The 25,421-nt window shown below is 45.0% G+C and overlaps 1 protein-coding gene across 6 annotated transcripts in view; it reads left to right on the forward strand.

The window, feature by feature from the left end:
- Window positions 1–25,421, forward strand: part of PDZD2 (PDZ domain containing 2) — a 248,605-nt gene that overhangs the window by 205,118 nt on the left and 18,066 nt on the right. For 5 of the 6 annotated variants that reach the window (XM_081881317.1, XM_081881318.1, XM_081881319.1 and 2 more), the window contains 14 exons: window positions 336–481; window positions 908–1,027; window positions 1,634–1,748; window positions 2,363–2,436; window positions 2,847–3,072; window positions 5,682–5,799; window positions 8,350–8,482; window positions 11,723–11,804; window positions 12,515–12,618; window positions 13,702–13,873; window positions 14,801–15,606; window positions 17,243–17,387; window positions 20,389–23,926; window positions 25,072–25,189. In XM_081881317.1, coding sequence (XP_081737443.1) covers window positions 336–481; window positions 908–1,027; window positions 1,634–1,748; window positions 2,363–2,436; window positions 2,847–3,072; window positions 5,682–5,799; window positions 8,350–8,482; window positions 11,723–11,804; window positions 12,515–12,618; window positions 13,702–13,873; window positions 14,801–15,606; window positions 17,243–17,387; window positions 20,389–23,926; window positions 25,072–25,189 — 5,897 coding nt within the window. The remainder of the gene's footprint in view (window positions 1–335; window positions 482–907; window positions 1,028–1,633; window positions 1,749–2,362; window positions 2,437–2,846; window positions 3,073–5,681; window positions 5,800–8,349; window positions 8,483–11,722; window positions 11,805–12,514; window positions 12,619–13,701; window positions 13,874–14,800; window positions 15,607–17,242; window positions 17,388–20,388; window positions 23,927–25,071; window positions 25,190–25,421) is intronic. The other variant, XM_081881320.1, reaches the window with a different exon arrangement.

Raw genomic sequence — 25,421 nt, forward strand, 5'->3', positions numbered from 1 at the left:
TTGTTATTTGATACTAATTTTGACTGCAACCCTTTAAACCCTTAAAGTGTTCAGACTCAGCTCTGAAAGTGTTTTGAGAATGGTGGTTTGCATCTCTGACTACTGGGATAAATTACTGCTACCCACTTGGATGTGTGTGTCTCTATAAATATCTAGAGATGAAGATAAAATTTATCATCATTTGTTTATATGACTTAGGAAATTTACCCATCAATCACTTCCGAATGTGCATGCAAAATGTTAAAAGCAGTGTACCTGATCCCATCACAACTGACAGATGTTAAAAGATGCTTTGAAATGTGTGTAATAAACGGCATCTCTGGGTTTTCCCTCAGGGGCGGCAACGCGTTTAGAATCCGTAGGCGAAGATGACGAGTTGACAGTGGAAAATGGAGATGTGAATTATGAAATAGCCATGAAATATTCCCGGGGAGGGAGAAAACATTCTCTCCCACAGCATTTGGACACAGGAACCAGACAGGTGAGGTTTGCACAGTTTACTGTCTTTAAATGACCAAGGAATCCCCCTGTTAGTCCCAATTTTAGCATGGTTCATTGTTGTGGGTTAAAGAAAAAATGTCCTAAACACAGGGACACCTGTCTGTCTTCAGGTACGCATCCAGGTGAGGTGAGAAGGGGGAGAGTATTGGAGACATGCATTGGGTTGATACCTCCCTGCAAGGGCTCTCAGGTACTTCACCTCACCAGAAAAAGATTTTTGAAGACGCTCACAAATTTTAAATCATTGAATTCAAAGGAAAGACTAGACATAGAATTGCCAAATGTTTGGGACGTGGAACAGCAAACACTAAAAGAAAAAAAGAAAGAAAGCCTCTTTGGGGAACAACAAATGTGACGCAACAGTTTTGGCTTATTTCTAAATATTGTGGTTGTTTCATTTATCCAGGAATACCATATTGTTAAGAAATCTACTCGCTCTTTAAGTGCTGCGCAGGTTGAATACCCGTGGCGACTCACCCAGCCATCTATTATTTCCAACATTGTGCTGATGAAGGGGCAGGGCAAGGTAAGATTATTTGCAAATGGGAACGTCTCTAGTGTCTGTCAAACTTAGGCGTACTAATAGAATTCCAAGTTACAGTTTATAGGTTAGTAATTATATTCCCATCTTAACTCTAATTTACCTTTACATATGCCCTTAAATGTAGCTTCTGGGAATACCAGTTGCACCAATTCGAAAATGCTGGTGCTATTTTAAAGGCAAGTGCCTTTAATGGTGCCGCCACAAACTCATGGATTGCACTGGAATGATTTACACCCACATATTGGTACTAATAACCAGCACATTTAAAATGCTTGGACTTAAACATAGTTTCTGACAATTGAGTTGGTATTTTGTTGCTCCAGGTTTGTTTGGGTTGTTGTTTATTCATTGCTTGTTGTATGTGCTCCGTATTATATGCACCTTGAAAATATCAGTAAAAATGCTTTCCTTTTTTTAAAAAAAGTGGTAAATCTCACATCTTCTATTTTACACCATTCCAATTTTCATACTGGGTGCTCAACCTAGCTGATAATCTTGTTTCCGCTTATTCTTGTAAGGTTAAAATGAATTAACATTTCAGTTTTCCACTCCTCTCCTCCCCACCCTCTTCCTCCCCATACTCTGCAGGGTCTTGGATTCAGCATTGTGGGAGGGCAGGATTCTGCCCGGGGACGCATGGGCATCTTTGTGAAGACCATTTTCCCAAATGGGGCTGCAGCTGCTGACGGCCGACTGAAAGAAGGTATTTGCAGCGCAAGAGAAGAGATTTCTGCTGGTTCAGCTTATGAAGTCATACACTGCAGGCAGAGGCAATAGCTAGCTGCTCTGGCAACCTGGAGCAGTGCACATGCTGTCAACCCAGGGTTGGGGCCATGATGGCAGGGTGAGCGTCCCAGGGGGCGAGATGCCCGTGGCGGCAGAGGAAGCCACTCGTGGCAGGCTGCTTCCCGGGGGGCGGGGAGGAGCTGCTTCGCTTTGTCAGCAGCCTTCCTCCCTTCCCTCTTCCTTTTGACAGCTCAGGGGAGGCTCCCGCCCAGGAGCGGGGGGCAATGGCACACCGCCTGCCCATGACTCCCAAGCCTCCCCCAAGCTGTCAAAATGAAAGGGGAAGGGTGGAAGTCTGCTGGCTTTGGGGTAGGCTTGGGAGTCCCAGGTGGACGGCGCGCTGAATGGCACCCCCCTCAGTGATGGATTCCTGAGGATTCCTGCATTGCAGAGGGTTGGACTAGATGACTCTAGGAAACCCTTCCAACTCTATGACAATAAACCAGAAACACACCAGGGAGCCTGCTCATATTTCTCAGGATAAGCACTTTGTCTTCTGTCTGCATATTAACGCCTGTTTTGCCTTTGCAGGAGATGAACTCCTTGAAGTAAATGGAGAGTCCTTGCAAGGACTGACTCACCAGGAAGCCATTCAAACATTTAAGGTAACATAACTTCAGACGGGACCTTCCAGCGGTAGCAGATGATGTGCTGGAGTGGAAACATGGGTTCTCCCCCAAATTGGCTGCCCTTTACGTGTCTGGATCTTAGTTTCATCACATGGTGGCTTCATCTAGATGAGCAAGGAGCCGTGTTTCCCCTGAGCCCCTGGGAAAACAGGATCCTGGACTAGAAAGGTCACTGACTTGATCCTGTAGGGATCTTAGATTCTCACATTATGTTTTTATGTTTCGCAGTGGCAACATTAACTTAGATGTCTGTCCTAGGCCTTGGTTTTTATCAGGGGATAATAATGTCACCTTAAGTTCCACGATGAAAGGAAAATGGGAAATAAATATATTTAGAATAATAAACATAATGGTAAACATAACAGACTGTACTGTTGCTTCTTTAGCAACTCAAGAAAGGCGTGGTGACCCTCACAGTACGAACCAGGCTTCGCAGCCCAAGCCTTACGCCATGTCCAACGCCTACGTTATTGAGCCGTTCCAGCTCCCCAAGCTCAACTGCCAGTACAGGGCCTCCTTTGCCTGGCTGCGAAGATGGAGATGTTTCCCCTGCAAATCGTAAGGGGCCTGGTCCCAAGGACAGGATCGTCATGGAAGTGACTCTCAATAAAGGTTTGAGGAAACTTTGGCTACTATTTACAAAGGGTTGTGGAAGATCACAGAAACCTTGCAGGCAATGGGGCTTTTTTGGAGGGTGGGGAACCCCAAAACGGTAATGTTACTGTGCCTACTTCAGAGTAGGCAGACTTAAAGTTTGAGCAATCTAGCTTGATTTTTTTACTATAACCTTGAGATCTACCAACCAGAGCCAGTGTCTCTGAGCACAGTCTCAGCTGGGATGTAAGAAGACAGCTGTTTCCTTTCTGACCTGTATTTGTCACAATTAGCGCAGTCTCCGTTCTGCTGCAGTTCAGATTGCAAACTGCTGTGGAAGTGTGGAGAACAGAAGTTAGGATTGGAAAAATGAGAAACAGAGAGAGGCCAAATTTAACAAATTCATCCATTGCAAACGTGTCATTGGCAGCAGGTTTTCTTCTTTGGCAACAGATTTTCTTCTTCAGTCACGTGCTTTTCTCTGTAAAGGGTAAAGCCTTGGATTAAGTGAAAATGGAGACTCACATTTTGGTGAATTGGGGCAGGGTTAACCCACCAGGAAACCACAGAAGACCAAATGCTCTTCTGTGTGAAGCACAGCTGTCGTTCCCCATTTTTTAAGGGAAGTTCCCTTATTCCGAATAGGATTCCTCGCAAGAAAAGGGAAAAGTTGACAGCTATGGTGTGAAGCAGTAAGGAGAGCAAGGGAGACAGAGGTGCAACCTCATTCAGCTGCATTGACCTTTACCATACCACATCAGTGGTGAAAGATTAATAACCTTCTGCGGGGGAAGCCAAGGGAGACAGGCAGAAATAGCATCATATACCTGCTGCTGTACCAGAAGCAGCAGCTCATCTGGGGAGTGGAGACGCAATGCTAACATCCCAGAAGCAGTGTTGCTGCCCCCTATTGGAAATTTGGGGCTGTGATGGCGCACCAGCAGAGCCAACGCAGTGCTTCTGCCTTTGCACCCGCAAACCTCTGACCTCGCTGTCGGTTTGCCCCTTCTCCTTCCCAGTTAGTGGCAGCGACCCCTGCTGCCAGAAAGCTAACATTGCAGCTACCCCTCGCTGTGTGAGCTGTTGTAGCGGCTGAACTAATCCCACTCCTACCACAAGCTGACCTGTGTGAGGGAACTCAGCTGAAGGGCACAATACATGCTTGCTGCAGAGTTGACTCTTCATCCCCACGCTTAGAGGAAGTAAACACTATTCATGTGTGAAAGGTTCCCCCCTGTTATGTACTGAGTTGAATAGGATCCAAAATGCAGCAGTCTGATTGGTCCTAGAACAATAGGATCCAGAATGCAGCAGTCTGATTGGTCCTAGAACAATAGGATCCAGAATGCAGCAGTCTGATTGGTCCACAGGAACCACCCAATCCAGCTCCAGGTGGAAGTGAATCCGCAACCTGATTGGCCTATAGGTGAATCCCGGAATTAGTCAGTCACGTGGGGCCCTTTGTGTAAATAATGTATATAAAGCAGGCATTCTGGGGGAACTTCCATTCCTCCTCACCACTATGAGCTGAATAAACAGCATGAAATCCACTCTCGACTCCAAGTATATTTCATTCCCTTTATTTGTTTGTGTTTATTTTGTCTTGGTTTTGAGTTGCTAAAATCCTGGTTTTCACCCTGTTCCCCTTTTCTCTCGTCCTTCCTTTCCAAGGCCTCCTCCTCATGGGTCCCTTTGTGAGTTTCATTTTTTAAAGCGATCGTTCTCACAGAATGATAGCCTTTTATAAATGTAATGAGCTGCTTTGGGAACTCCTCTTAAAAAACACAACAATAAACAAACAAACAAGCCATGTGAATGAAAACAGTTCAAATCTGGTTTAAATTTATAGTTCATGTAACCCCTAGTCAACTTTTGTCAATAAGTTTCACTGGAAGCAGCGACATTTTTGCATTGAGAGAGTCCATTCAATTATTAAAAGCTTGGGAGTGAGGACTCTGCATGTTCACATTGGAAACTGACATGGAAATACTTTGTAATGGGCTTTCTATTATTTAAATTTGCTCTTGGGCATAAGCACAGATGGGGGGTTGGGGGAGATGAAATGAACATAAAGTCAAATGTTTAAATAGACCTCTGTGAAATTCTCTCATCCCCTACCAGCTTCCAGAAGGCCTATTCTGTGGGAAAATCTAGGATAATAGACTTTATTCAACTGGTAGGATTAGTAGGGTGCTTCCAAACTGTTGCTGCTTTCACAGGAAATTCAATCACATGCCAGCAAATTCAGGTTGCACCATTGTAACTGATTGGGAAGTCTCACGCAACCAACCTGCTTCCTTTAACAGACCAAACCATTTGCAATAAGAACAGTGATGGGACAATCACTGAAAAACATCATCCCACTTACCTGAAAAAAGTTGGTATATATGCTCATTAAATAGCTAACTTACCTATTCTCCCTTGCAAACAAATCTGAAAGCTCCTAGTGACCTGTTAAGGCAAGGTTTTTGCACCCCCTGATCATATATATATATATTTAATTAACATATACACAGTCTTATAAGTAGCCTATAAAGAACAAACCGTAATAATTGCCAGTGTCCATTGTGATTATTGCAATAAAGAGTGCAGTAATGGCGGTGCTCAATCTTTGCTCTTTGTTTCAGAACCAGGTGTTGGGCTGGGCATTGGTGTTTGCTGTCTCACGCTGGAGAACAGCCTTCCAGGAATTTATATCCACAGCCTGGCTCCAGGATCAGTGGCGAAGATGGATGGAAGGTTAAGGTTAGTCAACCACAAATATTGTTATGCTGATGTCAGTGTCCTGTCAATATGGGTGTGGTTGTTGTGGTTTTCCCAATGTACAGTGGTACCTTGGGTTACATACGCTTCAGGTTACATACGCTTCAGGTTACAGACTCCGCTAACCCAGAAATAGTGCTTCAGGTTAAGAACTTTGATTCAGGATAAGAACAGAATTCAGGCTCCGGTGGCGCGGCGGCAGCAGGAGGACCCATTAGCTAAAGTGATGCTTCAGGTTACATATGCTTCAGGTTACATACGCTTCAGGTTACAGACTCCGCTAACCCAGAAATCGGGCTCTGGTGGCAGCAGGAGGACCCATTAGCTAAAGTGATGCTTCAGGTTAAGAGCAGTTTCAGGTTAAGAACGGACCTCCGGAATGAAGTAAGTACTAACCTGAGGTACCACTGTAATGCCTATATATTTGGTTCGAAAATTGGTTCCCAGTGATATCATTGGGAATACAAAGGCGTCTGGTGGCCTCCATGCACCTCACCTGGTCTAAGTGGTGGTATGGCACCCTGGGTTCTGATACAGAAGAAAGGTGGGATATAAACATAAGAAAGTAAAAAATTGCTGCCAAACTTTATTTGGCAGTGGTGAGGAAGGCTTTCACCAGCCTGCCTGTTAAGTTTTAGAAACTGTTATAAGCATGCACGGCTGAAGTTTCTCATGTTGGGAGCCATGGAATCTGCATTGCCTGTGGCTCCCGGTGGCCCTGGGCATTTCGGGCATGGTGATTTCATACAGCTGTGATCTAATGGTAACTTCACACTGACTCTTAATAGTCAGATAAGTTTGAGAAAACAAGAGAGAGGACAGGGCTTAGGGGAATCGCATTGTAGAAATCCTCGTTTTGAATTTTCTTTTTTTGAGACCCAACTCATCCCTGCATCTCTGCCATAAATGCATCAGCTGGCCAGCCAATCCTCCCCACCAATTTCCAAATGGGAATAATCATACTGACCTTCCTTACAAGGCTGTTGTTGGGGTTATTGATATAATTTGTTTTGCTTTTATTTATTTTACTTCCCATGCACCCCTTTTTTTTAATTCCACTTTTCCGGAGCCCAAACACACACACACACACACACACACACGTAAAACTAAAACCACAGCAGAAAACACACCCTAGTCTGCACCAGCAGTCCAGATAAAACAAATGAAAGAATTTTATAGGAAATAAAAAGGAAAAGCAGCCATAATTTAAAATATAGCTCAACATCTTTAACTAAAAGCAGATTGAAGTGAAAAGATATTAAAGCCTGAGGCCAATTCTTTCCTTGAAGAATTGTCCAATTCCATATGTGCCCACTTGACCACTTCAGTCTGTGGAACTGCCCCTTTTACATGCGGCACACAATGTTCGTTGCACACTTGAGAGAAGCCAATCTTTTAGTGTGACAGCATCCATTCACTGGAACTCCCTGCCTATTAATATTAGGCAGGCACCTTTCTTGTACTGCTTTCAGCATATGCTAAAAATATTTTTGTTTAGGCAATCCTGCTCAGATACATAATTATATTGTGTTTGTTTGTTTTAAAACCGTCTGTTTTTCTAATTTTATTCTATTCGGTGTTTTCAAGGTATACTTTCATCGCAGCTTTTAAAAAATGAACATGTCATGCTGTTTTATGTAAACTGCTTAGTTACACTTTTTGATTAAGCAAGTACATACACCTTGCTAAGTAAAAATAAATAAAATAAAAACCCGAGGAAGTTCCATTGGTACAGGGATACCACTGAAAAGGCCTCACCTCCTGTTTAATTGGCTCTGCTGAAAGGCCTGCAGGCAGAACCTCTATGGCCAATCTTAAGGCCTAGACAGATTGATATGTGCTCAGCTAGTCCTTCGATGTGAATCACCTTGAACTCCCAATATCTTCTTCGGCAATCACTCGTAGACAAGTAAGATTGTCTTCCATAAACACGGTTTTAGCAGTGAGTCCGTAAGTGACTGTGGAGGCCAATTCTGGATCTACACGTCCTTCCACAGTGGGGACATAGGGTTCTGGACGGGAGTTGATCATGGTGTGAATTTGCCGAGCATGCCTTCCTCTTAGCACGTTTCTCCCTTGCATCCCGAATTCTAGTGTCTTCAAAGCCCATGACACCTTTGGTAAAGCCTGTTCTCCAACTGGAGCACTTGCAGGCCAGTGTTTCCCAGTTGTCAGTGTGTATACTACATTTTTTTAAACCTCTTTTGTTGACCACCAGTATTACGCCTTCCATTTTTAAGTTCGGAATAGTTGCTTTGGAAGACGATCATCGGGCATCCGCACAAAATGACCGGTCCAACAAAGTTGATGTTGAAGAATTCATTAGGTGCAGAACAAGCTGTCTTGAGAAAAGTAGGGTAAAGATATTCAGAAATGAATGTGTGAGCAAACAAACAATGATTACGATGCTACGTGGACCAGGCATCTGATTTAGGATAAAAGTAATTCCTGGACTCATCGGTTGGCGTGTGTTTGCACCCTGCAAGAATGCCCATGCCTCATCTCATCAGCTGCATGTGTTTGCTCCCTTAGCCGTGGGGATCAGATCCTGGAAGCAGATTCGGTCAGTTTGCGTCATGCGGCTCTGAGCGAAGCATATGCCATTTTGAGCGAATGTGGCCCAGGCCCAGTTAGCCTTATCATTAGCCGCCATCCCAACCCAAAGGTAAGGAGACATGCAGCCTGGGCCATTACTGTCCCACACCTTTATTATCCTCAAATGTCTGAAATAGGTGCACATGTAGAAATACTTTATTGCAACAGGGCATCCATGCATCTTCATCCAAATGTGTCATTAAGCTTAATTCCCAGCAGTTCCAGTTTAGAGGGGGTTTTTTGTGACCCCCCTGTAAAACCAATGGGAGTGTTGCTGCTACAAGTTTCCATCCAGTGGATTTTAACCTATCTCACAACCCCAGAATAAAAGTGCTAGTTATCACCTTTCTAGCCCTGCATATTTCAGAGACCAGATTTGCTTGCATTTCCTCTCCTTCCTATAAGGCCCTTCTTCATCCTGTATCCTATCTCTGTCCTATAAGATAGGGTACAGGATGGAGAAAGGCCTTTTTGGTGTTGGTACTTAAGTTGTGGAAAGCAAAGGCGTGGCAGGCCTTAGACTGGAACAGCTATTAGAGGATTGCCTAGTGTGTTTTGACCAGTGATCTTCCTCAGGAGCAAAAGGTGTCCATATTTCCTACTCATATATCCTACTTCTTGGAGGAAGTTGTTTTAATTGGTGTACCAGAAGAGGATAGGTTTGTCCTTCTCCCAAAAGCAATGTGTCCTGTCCAATGTCACACATGTCACGAGTGGGCATGGCTCCCCAAAATGTCCTGGCTTGCCAAGTTTGGCCTATGAGCCAAAGGTTCCCCACCCCTGATATAGGAGAACATCCTTGCCCAGGAAATTCCACAAAGCCCACTTCTTTAGCTTGTAAGTAAAGTCCCTCATATTTCAGAGAGTGCCTTGTGTTTTGGAGTGGACATTTTTCCATTATTTTGCATTTTGCTCTTTACAGTTTTTTAGGTTTCACTTCTGTTGAACTTGTCTAGTTTTACATGAAAACATTGTTTATTTTAATTTTTGCTTGTTTAAAGCATTTATACCCTGCTCTTTAAGCCTAAAAGGCTCTCAGTGCATATTAATGACGACGATACATGCATATGCATATACAAAAGGCACCCTTCTTTAAATATCCATGTTTTTATAGCTAATCTACATTCCATCACACAGAATATTTTTGTTACCATATTACCTGGTATTCGGGGGTTTTATGTCCTTCCAAAACCATTACCACAAAATATATTTTTCTCCCTTTTTTCATTACTCTGAGTGAATGTGACATTAAAACCTCATTTAAACTGCTGAGTTTGCTTTGGGGTTAATTCTGTTCTTCTCTAGTCAATGAAGTTCTGATTTCTGACCCACCTACGTGCCTAATTTTAATTCTCGAAAGATGCATTTGATTTCCACTGGCATTACAAACCACAAAAGTTGATTATGCATTTCAATTCCTTTCCAGCTCCCACATTTAAATCCAAACACTGTACAGTATATTGTTTATTGGGAGTAAAAGTATCCGAGGCTTGGGTGGGCAGTTAAAAACAAACCCACAGACCACCAATTTCATTTTGGCTTTAAAAAATAAGTATGCATTTTATTAATGTGTATCTCAGAGCATACAAAATACCGTATTTTTCGCTCTATAAGACGCACCAGACCACAAGACGCACCTAGTTTCTGGAGGAGGAAAACAAGAAAAAAAAAATTCTGACTCTCAGAAGCCAGAACAGCAAGAGGGATCGCTGCGCAGTGAAATCAGCAATCCCTCTTGCTGTTCTGGCTTCTGTGATAGCTGCGCAGCCTGCATTCGCTCCATAAGACGCACACACATTTCCCCTTACTTTTTAGGAGGGAAAAAGTGAGTCTTATGGAACAAAAAATACGGTAATCTACAGCCAGACGGATGTGGACAAGCTGCTTGAAGAAGCACAGTGACCACCTGCCTCCTTGACCCCTTGCCCATATGGACTTCTTAGAACAAGCCATGGGGAGTTGACTGGGTGGGTCTAGGGAGGGAGTAATGCCTCACTGAAGAAGGGGGAGGTAGCATCTGCCTTGAAGTAGGCGGTGGTGCAGCCCCTTCATAAGAAGACCACCCGAGAACCAGGAGTGTTAAATGACTTTGGCCCCAGTTGCAAATATCTCCTTTCTGGACAAGGCTCTTGTTGCAGTTCTGGCATGGAGGAAGCTGATTATTTCCATCTATTGCAGTCTGGCTTCAGGCCTGGTTATGGCACTGAAACTGCCTTGGCCACTTTTGTTGGTGACATTTATCAACATGAGGGAGAGAAACGGGGAGCGGGGGCTGCAATCCTGCTCATTCTCCTTGATTTCTCTATAGCTGTTGCTTCTGTGGACCTTCTGGAGGTGGGGGTTAGGGGTGCTGTACTTCAGTGGTTCTGCTTCAACCTCCAGGGATGTGGGTGATGTCCTGTCATGTGGCTCAGGGTTCCATATTGTCCCCTTTGTTATTTACCATCCACTCATCTGACTGGGTTGCCCCAACCACTCTGAGCAGTTTCCCACAGAATATAAAAACCACACATGATACACCAGATATTAAAAACTTCCCAATACAGGGCTGCCTTCAGATATTTATGGAAGGTCATAATTGGTTATCTCCTTGACATCTGGTGGGAGGGCGTTCCACAGGACGGGTGCCACTACCAAGAAGGCCCTCTGCCTGGTTCCCTATAACCAGTTCTCACAATGAGAGAACCACCAAGGAACTTTGGAGCTGGACCTTGGTGTCTGGGCTGAAAGATGGGGTCAGAGGTGCTCCTTCAGGTATATCAATATGCAGATGACATCCAGCTCTCTCTCTCTGTTCCATCTGAATTAGGAGAGGCAGTTGAGGTGTTTAGACTATGTTTGGAGGTCATGATGGGTTGGATATGGGCCAGTAAACCGAAGCTGAATCCTGAAGAGACATAGGTGTCCAAAATTCTCACATCCAGGAGGTGAGGAGGTAGCCTGCCCTGAATGGGGTTGCATTCCTCTGGAAGGAGCAGATTTGCAGTTTGGGAGTGCTCCTGGTTTCAAGTGGCCTCTGTGTCTAGGAGCACCTTTTTCCAGCTTTGACTGGTTTGCCAGTTGTGGTGCCTTTTGGACAAAGCAATTGTACTCCATACTCTCATAACTTCCCGATTGGATTATTGCAATCAGCTGTATGTGCCCTTGGAGATTACTTGGAACCTTCAATTTCAACATAGCAGACAGATTATTGGCTGGGGTTGCATTTAGATATAAAAATATGTATAACAAATAATCAAGAACCAGAAACCTTTAAGTGAGCATCCTTTGCTGTATAAACTTTAATGTACTTTTTTCAACTTCACGTTAGGTTTCTGAACAAGAAATGGATGAAGCCATTGCCCGCACCACTCAGAGAGAAAGCAAGGACGCTTCTTCCCCTCACACCACAGGTACGAGCTCATTTGCTTTTAACACTGCATCCTATCGGTCTGTTATTTACTCCAGAGGCTGCTAGCGTTTTTGGACCTATGGCTGCACTTGGAATTTTGAGGGCACTGCCCTCTCTGGTTAGCTCTCTTCCCCCTCAGGGCACCTTCCTCTCCCACTTACAGGGGGAAAGTTCACATTCCCAGGGGCTCTGGGAAAAAGTAGATCAAGTAGGATTAAAACAGGCCCTCTTCCAATTTCTGTGCTTTTACATGGGATGAAAAGCACCACAAAAGTGCTCTTTATCTAAGGCATAAATCCTAATTAATTTTTATATACTACAAAACCATAGACAAAAAAATGATTAGGCAGAGTAAGGAGAATTGTTGGTGTACCAGTTGTAGCTGGGCCACGCCAGAGACTTCTTTGGGTAGATCTACTCAGTTACTGCCACAACACAGTATCTCAAAAGGCTGGCTGTTAGATTCTCACCTCTTCCAAATATTGAATATGGTTTGTTAGATGTTACTTCTCAAGGAGTGGGGCTCCTTACTCTGGGGCCCTGAACAGTCACATGTTGTACATTGACACATTGACCCCCCCCCCAAGATATTGAAAACCTTGCCTTACCCCACGCTATGCACAGACTCCGGTTAGATTGATAATAATGGCTTATGTGCAAATGGTTTTCCAATCTAAAATCTTCACTGTCTTACCAAATTGTATTTAACAGGGAATCTGCCCAAAAGCCCATCGCCTAGTGTGAAGTCCAAGCAGACAGAAGCCTCCTCACCCTTGAGCTGGACAATGAAGCGTTTCTTGGAGCCAGGGAGCCGGGTAAAAGAATTAAAATTCAACAATACGATTTGTGTTTTGAGTGTGAACTTCAATGGATCATTGTATTGCTTGGGGAATGTTATGTATTAAGATTAGTGGCAGTTCTCACTCAGGGCCACCAGTATGTAAATGAAGGATTGAAAACTGTCGCTCCTGATTGGTTAGCTAGTTGTGAGTTATTACTGTTTCAAGTTACTTAGTATTATATAAAGCAGCCAGCTAGGTTGCAGTCAGTCTGATTCCAGGAGCAGTTCTAACTGCTGAAATAAAGAGCTGTGAATCCAACAGAGCTGTGTCCTTCATCCATCTTTTCCACTATTCAACAGGGAAAATCCTGGAGCTTCCTCACACACATATCCACTTTTGTGAGCATCCTGGGGAAGTGGCTAAAAATATAAAATGGTTAAAACATCTTCACCCACCTCCCACAATCCAAAAGCCCAGCCCCTCAAACATATGTTGACTGCCATCACATCATACATCAAAAGCCCATGTCTTCCCCCAAAGAATTCTGGGGATTGTAGTTTACTCCTCACAGAGCTACAGTTCCTTTCACCATTGACAAACTATTGTTCCCAGGATCCTTTGGGGGAAGTCATGTGCTGCAGTTCTACCCTTGAAGCTGTTGTGGGAAGGGGAGCCAGCATAGAAGAGAACAAAGATGTGTTTTCCCACCCTCATCTCACACCGGGTAACAGTGTGCCAGAGCACAGAAGGTTATAGCAAATGTAGTTTGACAATGGAACAAGTTATTTATTAATATAAGAAGAAGCCTGTTGCATCACACCAAAGGCCAATCCAGATCAGATTACTGGTGGCCAACCAGTTGCCCATGGGAAGCCTGTTTTAACCTTTAAAAGCCGGTCAAAAACTTTTACGTGCTGCCCAGCTAATGCAGGCAACAAAGAAAACACCTTTCCATAGCGGTTAGCTGGTTTTCTCTGACTTTTACATGTTTGTGGTTTTTATTGTCTATAGATATTCTTGTTGTAAACTTTTTTTTTTTTTTAATAATTTCAAAAAAATAAATAAATGGCACTGCTCTAATTGACCATCCTGCCCCCCCCCCGGGCTTTATTTCAGCAGGGATCCATCAATTCTGAAACGGAGTTTTCCCAATACTTCTTACAAGACGGAGCAAGCCAGCTGTCACTTTCAGAGACTACCATAACTGGCTCTAGTGATGAAGAGCCGCTCCGACCAAAGAGTGGGAGCAGCTCCTTAGATGAATGTTTTCCTTCTCCTGGTATTCCAGGTAAGCCAGAGTGACAATGCATGGAACCTGAAAGATGCTTGATGGTTACTCCCTTTGTTACTGCCTTTTTTATGGATTGTCTTGAGTTTCTGGCTTGGAAGAGGATGAGGATTTCAGGCTGTATTCAAAGTAGAGCAAAGCAACATCCCCCATCGGCATGAGGATTTCTGCTTGTGCAACAGGACTTCTCACCTTCTTGCCCCTGCAACCCCTAAATCTATTTCCCCAACCACCGGATGTCAGGCTTCAGTGAATCATCCCCCCCCCCCCCGCCGCCCTGTGGCAGTAGATAAGCAGAACAAGGGAAAAGGAGTCTTCTTACCAGTTAGAAACTTTAATAATGACAGTGAGAGAACAAAGAATCCATCTCCTAGAATGGCGGTGCTCCCAATGAAGGATCTCATTACATCCCCATATCTATGTCATTCCTACGTCATGGAATCTGAGCCTGCCCCCTCTATGCTTTGTGTGCTTTCTGTTCTGCCACTTTATGAGCTCTTCTGGACCTTGGGGAGAGCAGAGGAGTGCCTTCCAAAGACAGTGAATCTGTTAACTAACTCTCTCTCTGTGTTTCGTCTCCTAGCTGTTCCCCATCCAGTATTTCCCAGCTTCTGCCTTCTGCAGTATGCCCCTCTGCAAACCGCTGTTCCAAATCTATACTGTCCTCCTGCTCCTGGGAAGATTCAGGATCGGGGGAGGGGAAGGCTGCCACCATTCCTCCTCAGTGCAGCCCTCCTCAGCACAGTCTCTGACATCGGAGCAGATTTGGGGAGCGCATGGTGGTGGGGGAGGGAGAAGTCTTGTTGCACTATCAAAACTTCTTGCACTGATGGGACTTTCTGGTTGGCTACCACCAATTTTCTGGCGGTTGTTTTTTTTTTTAAGTCATTGAGTTGCAAAATCATAATCTCATGCATTCTTCCCTAGCTACCAAAGAATCGGGCATATGCGATTCACCGAGTAGTGGAAACAACTCACCTGGTCCCTTCAATAAGCAAAGGGAGAATACTACCCGGCATGTTAGCTTCAGCGATAGCCCCAAAGGTCCGCGTACCTCCTTCCAGAGGCAGCGGAGACTTGCTTTCTATGATGGTGATGCAAGCGACGAGGATGAGTTTTCTAAGCAAGATGGCACTCGGCTACAAAGGGGACCGAGGCCCAAAGGCCAGAGGAAGGCAGAGGGCAACTGTGAGCTTGCCATTGCAACTTCTCCTGTCAAAGGTGGCGCTACAAACCCAGAGAGAGAACCAGGGACAAACTTGCACAACGATTCGGGTGTCACTGGCTTTAGGGATTCGTCAGACAGCGCTGCCGAGCACGCAGCGGACTCCGCTTTCCTCCCGGTCAAATCATTTGATTACGCGAGCGTGCCCGAGCTTCACCCGGGCCACCTGAGCTTGAAGGAGTTTCGGGAGGCGCAGCTAGAGTCCAAGAGATCCCCTAAGCTGGAGCACAAAGCCGTCACTCGAGTCAAAAGCCTGATGAGCATCGAATACCATGGCATCCCGCGGCAGAAGAACGAGGAGCACAGCGCTTCGAACAGAGCTAGCGGGAGGATGATTCCGCATCTCCGGAAGAGCGAAACACAGGAGAGTCCTCTTGGGCAGAGCCACCCTGAAGCAGTCACCTTAACTCGGAATGAAAATGAATCGTTTGGCCTTGACCTGGAAATCCATGCCATCCCCTTGCGTGTCGTGATAACAGGCTTGCGGCCAGGAGGAGCAGCTGAAAGGGTACTCGCTTTGAATTTTCCCTGCTCTTTGCATTTCCTGATAGGATATCAGTACTGAAGGAAGCTCAGCATATGCAAGGAAATTTAGGGTGCAGTTAAGTCTTATTGAGCATTGAACTCAGCAGGGCTTCCTTTTGAATAAACATATATAGGGTGATGCTGTTAAGGAGTTATATTCATGGGCAGCGTTAATTTTGTGAGTCTTCCAGTTTCCTCAACCCCTGCAAAAAGATGCTGTTATTAATGGGAGGTCTTGGCAGCACATACCTATCCTAGCTGGCTAAAGAGTCAATGGGGAAAATTCACTGTTCCGAACGGATCCATTTTTGTAATTGCAGCAGTGATCATTGCCGCTCTGCCAGTTTTGCGGGATGAGTGATTGGAGCCGTATAGAGAGCAAGTCGTTTAGAAGCAGAAAATATTAAATTTTTAAAGGCCCATAGCTCCTTGAGAGGGAAGAACAACTGGACTGCCATTTAAGTTTAAAAAATTTAGCTCGTGATTATTTATTCATCTCTTTTACCTAGGCTTGTGGTTTTCAAATTATTATGAAGAGGGCCCCCTGTTGGAAGCCAGCAGTAACTCATCGAAACAAGAAACAGAGGCATCTCATGGCATAGGTGGCATTAGTAAAAATAAAAAGGCAGAATTGTGAATGATAAGTTTATCTATGCTATTAGCCATGCCAAACATGCTCTGCTTTCCTTTGGACCACATCAGCAAGGCCGAGAGGGGGGTCTTGTCATCCGGGCAGCCCAGGACCTCCATAGGCTTCGGCACTGTGGAAAGTCACTTCAATGCTGCTAACACCGTGGCTTGACTTCTCCCCTGGAGGCTCACACCATTGTCTCTCGAGACAGATGGATGCCAACATAGCCATGATAATTTGTAATATTCTGTGTTCAGAGCCAGCCTATCTTGAGTTCCAGATGGTGGGGTCAAGTAACAGGGATAGTGCCATTGTCTTCCTGCCTGATTTTTCAGCTTCTCCCAGACATCTGGCTGGTGGACACCACATGCCAGAATAGTTGAGTTCTGCAGTCTTCATCTGGCAAGGTACAGTGGTGCCCCGCAAGACGAACGCCTCGCAAGATGGAAAACCCGCTAGACGAAAGGGTTTTCCGTTTTGGAGGCGCTTCGCAAAACGAATTTCCCTATGGGCTTGCTTCGCAAGACGAAAATGTCTTGCGAGTTCCTGCGGGTTTTTTTCCCTCCCCCCCTTTTCCTAAGCCCTAAGCCGCTTATCAGCTGATCCGCCAGAAGCCGCTAAACCACTAATAGCGCTAATCCGCTAAGCTGTCAATGGGCTTGCTTCACAAGACGAAGAAACCGCTATACAAAGAGCCTCACGGAACGGATTAATTTTCTCTTGTGAGGCACCACTGTAGTTATTGGCTGCATTCAGGTGTAACAATAAAGCAGGGGTAGACAACATAGTGCCCTCCAGAAGTTCTTGGGCTGCAAGTTCCATCATCTCTGACTATTGGCCATGCTGACAAGGTGATGGGAGTTGTAGTCTAACAACATAGAGAAGGCACCATTTTGCCTGCCCCTCTGCTCAACCATAATAATAAATAGCTTTATTCTGCCCTCTGAATTGTTTCCTCTGATAGCACCCCTAACTGCAATTTTAACAGGTGTCTATGGGGAAGCTGGTTCCAGGAGATGAGATCCTGGCCATCAACGGAGTCCCGATCCATGGGTTCTCTTACGAGGAGGTCTGCCAATATGTACGAGGTCTCCCCACATCCATCACACTGGAAATCCAGAAAGCTGTTGCTGGTAAGAGGTTTGCTTCCCTTTCGGTACTGCGAGATTTAGCTGGGGTAGGTGATCAGTAAATCTGTGCAGCTATATGCTGTATATATATTATCTAGGTAAGGAACGAAAGAGGGTTTTAAAAAAGAAGAAGCATAAAGCAAAGCATCCCTTTGCTGTTACACGGGGAGATACAGAGAAAACGCTTTGCTGTTTTTTCCTTACAGTCAAGCAAGAATCAATTTTATGAAATAAGCAACATGACGTTAGCAACTGCCCAATAATAATATTTTTTAAAGCAGATAATAGCTGGGGTGGAGCGGAAAGACCCAAGTCAGGGAGAGGACAGCTCCAACCCTTTCACTCTTATCACAGTGTCAATCTAGATTGGGGTCCCCACCACAGCTGCTATTTGCATTGAGAGGAAATCACTGGTGGGAACTTTCCTTTGGATGCAAATAGAAGCTGTTCTGGAGTGTGACCGTGACAGAGGCAAAGGGTTAAAAGCTTCCCCCATGCTGTAATCTCAAACAGAGGGTGGAGGACAGCTGCTATTTACATAAAAAAAATTAAAATTCATGCAATTGCTATTTGGAGGAACAATGTTATGTATGATTGGCCCCCAAAAGCTTCCACACATGCATGCCAACATAGAAAAATCTCTTCAGTGGTACTCACTTGGGGGGCAAAAGTGAGCTCCACTCCAGTTTTTCTAATGTGCAAGTTACACCTTGTTGTCAATAAATTGCCTTACAGTGGGTCTCCCAGTCTCAAGTGTTAAACCTTCCATTATTTTACAGCAACAACATTTACACCGAGGCTGCAATCCTGAGACTTACTTTCCTGAAAGTAAGGCCCACTGGACATAGTGGGACTTGCTTCTGAGTAAACTTGCATTGGATTGCACTGTGAGAGTCAGATGCTGCTCCCTGGAGTAATGAATATACGCTAAGAACATAAGAGCCCTGGAGCATCAGACCAAAGATCTATCTAGTCCAGGAATCCTGTTTCCAGCAGTGGCCAATCAGAAGCCTCCAGGATGCCCACAGGGTTGGGTTAGGGGCATGAGGACAATAACCCTTTCCGCTATTGCTCCCCAGTGATTTGCCATTCAGAGACTGACCTTGTAGCATGCCCACAATAGCCATTTCATGAAATGAAACTATTTTCTTTATTTGTTTAAATCCATTCATTCATTTGCTCGTGGGTTTGCATACTGCCCTTTAACATCAGCATCCAGGGTGCTTTACAAGTAAACAGATGAAATGTGACAGGACAAAATAAAAATACAATCCAAAACCCAAGAACAGTGCTTTAAACCCACATGTTGTAGCCAACTCAGTTTTACACAGAGTAGACCCACTGAAATTAACAGATCTGAGTTAATCAGATACTTTACTTCAGTGGGACTTCCCTGGGTATGGTTAGCATTCAATAATTCAATACAAGCAATATAATGTTTTCTTTTTTTTAAAGAAAAAAGGCTGACAAATCTAAAGTTCTTTGTATGGCACCAGAAGGGTAATCTGTAATGCATTTTAGGCTTAGATGATCACAGTAGGTAACTTTTTAAAGATAATAATAAAAACAACATTCAGATAAAATTAATTTGCAACTAAAGACTATGATAAATCAGAATTGCTTCAAGGGATGTGTGAAAGAGCCATCACAAACTAGAAACCACACACAGAGTCTCCATAACAACATCATGTTTATCAGTGGCAAAATACATTCAGTGGTCAAATGTATTTGCACATTCAGCTACATGTGAAATAAATGGAGAGAGCTTTTATTTACAAATGTAAAACAAATGCTTTTAAAAAAATAAATAAATGCTGCACGGGCTGTTTAGGCAGCGCTTCAACTGAAGTGGAACACAAGCTGATTGCTGTTCATAGTGACCATAGGGAATCCCTCGATATTCAGCCCTGAAATCCTATGCGCAGTCCCGTAAGACGTTGCACCTGGTTCTGAGGCACTCCAGAGGTGCCTGTGAGTTCTAAGTTTCCTCACATCAGGCCAAGATTTCCAAACATTCCTTCCAAGATGGCAGCTGGGTTAGAGAGGAACAGATGCTGGCTCAATGTAACAAAAGCTTGCTGGCCTGCTTGACAAGGTCAAGCCCGCAATCCTATCCCTTTGGAATATGAAAATACTATTCATAGCGCTGTTCAGACTTCGACAGGATGCATGGTTAAAACAGAGAGGGGTTTTGTTGTGCTGGAGGGTTAAACTGCAAGTGTTAAGAGACTTAAGGCAGAAAATAAAAATCGGGAAACAGAGAAATAGAATTAGTGCAAGAAAAGAGCCCAGACTATTAACTGGATGACCCCGTTCTGATCTTAACTTGGCTTTAAACATCCTCCCCCTCAAATGGCCTGCCTTATAGGGATGTAGCCTATGGTGCTGTGGGTAAAACCTCAGTGCCTAGGACTTGCCGATCGTATGGTCGGCGGTTCAAATCCCTGCGGCGGGGTGAGCTCCTGTCTTTCGGTCCCAGCTCCTGCCCACCTAGCAGTTCGAAAGCACCCCTAAGTGCAAGTAGATAAATAGGTACCGCTTTATAGCAGGAAGGTAAACGGCATTTCCGTGTGCTGTGCTGCTGCTGGCTCGCCAGAGCAGCTTCGTCACGCTGGCCATGTGACCCGGAAGTGTCTCCGGACAGCACTGGCCCCCAGCCTCTTAAGTGAGATGGGCGCACAACCCTAGAGTTGGACACGACTGGCCCGTACGGGCAGGGGTACCTTTACCTTTACCTATAGGGATGTTGTAAGGACTACTAAGAGATAGCAGATGTGTTGTGAAATATACTTTTAGCACTTTATAACATATTATGTAAGTATTTACTTTTAGTTGGATTATATTACCACTATCTGGGAGCATGGTGAAAATTGGTTGAAAGATTCCTATCCATCACTGGACTTCGGCTAGATCTTTAAAAATAAAAACCAGACACTTGTGTACGGTTTGCAATATCGCCTACTTTAGAAGCTGAAATTGGTTCTTTGCTTTCTTCTTTATGCAGCTACGAACCGATTTGCAAATCTCCTTGTATCTTCGGAGGCAGACGAAGCCGTTCAGAGAAATCCAAGCAATATTCTTATGATCGAAGAAGAGAGGAGCTTTGCAAACCACCAAGAACCTTTGCACGGGGGCAACCCTGATTACGTGGCAGAAGGGACAGCATTGCCATCTGATGCAAAGACCAATGCAACACCAGCAGACTCCTTCGAAAGCAGCCATGCTCAGGACAGCACTGTGGTACCATTGAGAGACATGGATGACTTCCTTGGCAAAACACCTTCCTCGGATGAAACAGATGCTAAGTGTTCATTCATCAGGGACAGGTGTGCCAGGGAAGATGCAGATGGGAGGGGAGAAGATTCCTGTTCTCATTCTGGAGCAGATATAATTAAGAATGACCTTCCAGGTAGGACTCTGAATGATGCCACTAGCACTCAAGAAATCTTGGGGTTTTCTGTCTTGGATTCCATTAACACGAGCAAGATTTTCACTGTGAACCAAACCCGTTTGAGTAACTATTCCAGGAATTTCAGCAGTTTAAACAAAGACACCCTGGCTGGGATGGAGAGCAAAGTGAACACTGTCCCCAAATCTATGTATGCTACCGCCGAAGATTCCAGTTCAGACACAGAATCTGTAGCGGAGACTCCCAGAGCTTCCCCCTCGCAGCCTGCTTGTGACAATCCTTTGGAGACCCATAAGGCAGTTGAGTCAGACGAGGAGCGAGTTGAACTTTGCTGTCTGAGTAGTGAGCAGCAACAGTTTCCTCAGGAACAGCTGGTCCCACCTACCCCCAAAGTATTTCGTCATCCACCAGAATGCAGTCCTCCAAATGGTGTTTTACAGACTGAAATCAAGGCAGAAATTGCTTCGCTGGAAGGATCCAGTGGGACAGCCTTATTAGAAAAGCCACATTCTCCAAGGCACTCCGGTGCAGAACAGGTGGCTCCATCCACAGCCTTTCCTTCTTCTTCTCAGGTTTCTCCATCTGGGATTGATAGGTTAGATCACAGCAGTGCAGTTTGCTCTTTCCATGACAATGGCCCCTTAAGGAGAGGAGAGAGAATAAGCATGGAAAGCAAAGAAAGGCTTGCGGGGGCATGTGAGGCTTCCAAACAAGATGCCCAAGACATGCACTTGTGCATGACGAAAACCATAAATGGCTGGGACTGCAATCTGCTTGACAAAGACCAACCCAATAAAAAGGAGCCATTGCATACTGAAAAGGATGATGGCAGTCATATGGCTGGTTGCAATTCTGCCCCAACGAAGAAAGGAACCAGTGACTCGAGCCACTTGAACAAACCAGACAGCCCTCCTGTGAACTGTACATCACAGAGAACAGTCAACAGTCCCAAATCTCCCCTTTTGACAAAATCGAAAGATCTGAGTAAGTCCGCTGCTGCTCACGAATTGCCAGGAAAGAGTGAAAAGGCAAATGCCTCAAAATGTCCAAATAATGTCAAAATCCAAAGTTCTGGCCAGTGCAAAGTGAGCACAGTAGTCCCACATAGTCCCTCCTCTTCCAAAAAACTGCATCATGAAACTAGAGGGATTCCCCAGAAGAGCATAGCGGAAACTCTTTCAAATAACCAACGGAACAAGCCAGGGCCAAAGTTAAAGGGTCTTATCATTAAAAGCAAGTCCAAGACTCAGTCGGATGCCCCGAGTGCTGCACCTGCGAAAACCGGCAGCCCTGATCCGAAGAAAGCATCCCTTCCCTTCCAGTCGTCACCCAGGCTTCTGCCAAAGAAAGGCACATCGCTCCATAACTTGGCCACACATTTGGAACCACCCAGCAGGAGCCTTTCGATGGGCTCCAGGATTCTTCAACAGGATGAGGAAAATAAGCCTTGTTCATCCGTGCCTCCAGAATCGCCTCTACCTTTGTCAAACGGTGACAGGAGCAGCGTCAAAGCCAAGAAAGATAAAACCATTAGCAGTTTGGAACTTGGCGATTCTGGAACGGCAGAGAATCCTGCGGAGGGAAAAGATACAGAGGTCACAGGTCAGGTGGTTATAAACAATGACACGAGAGGTACATTGGATGAACACCACGCAAGAGAAAACCCTTCCCAAATAAATACAGATTCTGAAATGACTGTCTTGAGTAACAGGACGGAAAACCGTGGACTGTTGAATTGTGATGGGTGTGAAATCAAGCCATTGGGATTGGATAACCCTGAGCCTTTTAAGAAAGAGTCTTCAAGCCACCTTTGTTCCCCTACCCAGCAACCACAACAAGGCCAGGAAATTCAGCGGACTTTCATTGAGGTGAGGCTGTCTTCTAGCTCCTTTCCACCATCCTCAATGATTCGCGAGTTGCCTCTGGAGAAGGAGGAAGGACACACTAGGTTGGCCAGCAAACCAGAAAGCAATGTTCAGAACATTAGGCAGAGCACTGTTGAGGAAGAAAACATGCACAATGCATTGAAGCCTGTGACGAGGACCTACTCAGTGCCTACCCAGCTATCGAATCATTTGAGGGAGGACAGCCATGTTATGGATTCGCCGACACATTGTGTCCAGGATATCCTGAGCAACGTTTCGGGCGAAAAGTACCCCCATTCAGAGTTGGGCATGCTAAAAATTGTCCACCTCAGTCTGATGAATGGCACGAAAGATGGAATAGAGACGCCTCACAGCGCCCCCAAATCAAACAGTCAAGAATTGCCTTCGACCAATAGCAGCAGCAGAATCGCGGACAAATTGAAAACCTGCAGGAGGAATTATTACTATTATGAGCTCAACTGGCCACACGATCCCGTTTCCTCTTTTTCCGTGAAACAGAGAATTAAATCATTTGAGAACCTTGCCAATTTCGATAGGCCCCTGGTCAAAGCGATAGACATACACTCCACCTCATTTGGCTCAAAGCTTCCTATTGGTAGAAGGCTGTCAGGCGGTACGTCTGCAGTTTCGGCAAGCAACATCAATGACCCTGTCCAGGCGCTGAGACGTAGTTTGAGTTCCTATTGTGAAAGCGAAACCCCGGCCCCTGCGCAGATGACAAAATCATCAACCAGTGCGGCATTAATGCAACTGCCGCAGAATCCCTCTGAGAAGAGCAAAGATGATGCTCATCACTTAGAAAAGGGCGAAAGGTGCGGTGCTTTGGGAGGGCCTAATTGTTTGCCGCCATCTACCCCCACCGTCCGAAGAAGCAGAGCTTCAGGTGGGCACATCAGGCACGCCCCCTTATCCCGCTCTAAGATCCGGGAACTGCGGGCTTTGAGCATGCCCGACCTTGACAAGCTGTGCAGCGAGGATTTCTCTGTGGAATCTGCACCTTCTCATTTCAAAACGGAACTGGAAGTTGCCCCTGCAGCGAGACCTCTTGGCCTTCCCATTGAAACCAGATCCAGTCTGAATGAATGCCCGGGGCTCTCCAGTCTTGTTTCAGCAAGCAGGCAGCATTCAAAGGAAAGCAGTCCCTGGAACAGCAGCTGCGGCACTCCTGGGTCAGCCTCCGATGATGAAGTGCTACAACACGATGCCGACCCGAACAAGACGCACTCGGGGAAGAGCTGGTCAATCAGGTTAGTGGCCTTGTTTCCATTGCACTGGTTTTATGTTGCGAGTGGGTCAGGTTCCAGAGCCTGAAAGCCACACAGCGAAGCATTCCCAGAAGTCACAAGATGTAGGGTGCTTCCAGATTTTTTGGGGGGTGTGAATTTGCAAACAGGTTAATGGACATTGGCAACAAGCTAATAGGATTTTTTCTGGAAAGGGTAAATCCAGATTAAGGGGGGGAGGTGGACTGACATTTTGTGTGGATAGTACCCAAAAGTTGTATACATGGGAAGCACTGATTCAGTAATAAACACCTATCTGGAAGCAACCCCATATTCTGGGCTACAGACTTTGCACAAAAGCATAAAAAGCTCATTCTGCGCCATAGAAAGCTGGATTCTGCAACAGCGAGCAACTTATGCACAGCAGAAAGCTTTGCGTACTTCCTCTTGTTTTCCTAAATTTATTCTGAAACTATTTTGCATAATCTAGACTGGTTTTGCTAAGCACAGTGAAAGACTCCACATCAGTCCTACAAACCATACTCAGCTTCTTAAACTTCACAAGGCATTGTCCACACATTTCCAAACATATATTTGAAGCTGTAAGAATTAGAAACTTGGATACTTAAAAAAAAAAAATGAATGCAGAGATTTGTTAGAAGCTGTCCTCGGCACCATATACCACATTCTGCTCCTTTTCAGCTCTCTTGCAGAATCACAGCGTATATTCTGCCCTGACTACATTCTGTTGCTCCTTGTTCTCCACTGCAGCCCCAGCGCTTCTTCTATTTCTCCTCTCCCTTAGCTCACCATGTCTCCTTCACTGCCACAACTCCATCTTGAGAAATTGCTGTAGCACAGTGGCAGAGCACACGCTTTGCGTGCGGCAAGTCCTGGGTTTGATTCCCGGCACCTCCAAGCAGGACCAGGAAAAGATTCCTCTCCGAACCTCTGGACAGCTGCTGCCAGTTGGTGTAGAAAATACTTAGCTAAGAGGAACAATAGTCAGACTCAGTATTGATCCTCCGAATCAGATTTTGCAGGACAATGCAAATGTCTTAACTCCCGGCCGTTTCCTCCTTTGGGAATAGAAATTTCTCTTTCTGTTACACCATTACGCAGTCTCATCCAGAGCATCCCCCCCTTTTTTTTGCACTTGCATATTTTAGCTTGGATCAACTCTTGGTCTCCACTCTGGATCAGCAGAAATTGCAGTCGGTTCTTTCTTCAGTGACGACAAAATGCGACCTTCCTTCTTTACTCCGAGAGGCCAAAGCACAAGCCGAGGTAAGCCTACACAAGATCAACATGGCCAATATTTTTAACTTACTCGTGGAAAAACTTAGTATTGCTTTAAGGCAGACTGAGATCTTTCACATATATTTTTAAATATTGCATAGGAAGCAAAAGAGGTAATTTGTTGGTGTTTCAGCACCAGATAGCTTCTGGAGGATTAAAAAATATTTAAAAAGGCTCCCAAGATCCTAGTAGCCAATTTGGAGCAACGTCTCCACAAGAG

The sequence above is a fragment of the Podarcis erhardii genome, assembly GCF_964252035.2.
Source record: "Podarcis erhardii genome assembly, chromosome: 11".
NCBI classification, from domain to species: Eukaryota; Metazoa; Chordata; class Lepidosauria; order Squamata; family Lacertidae; genus Podarcis; species Podarcis erhardii.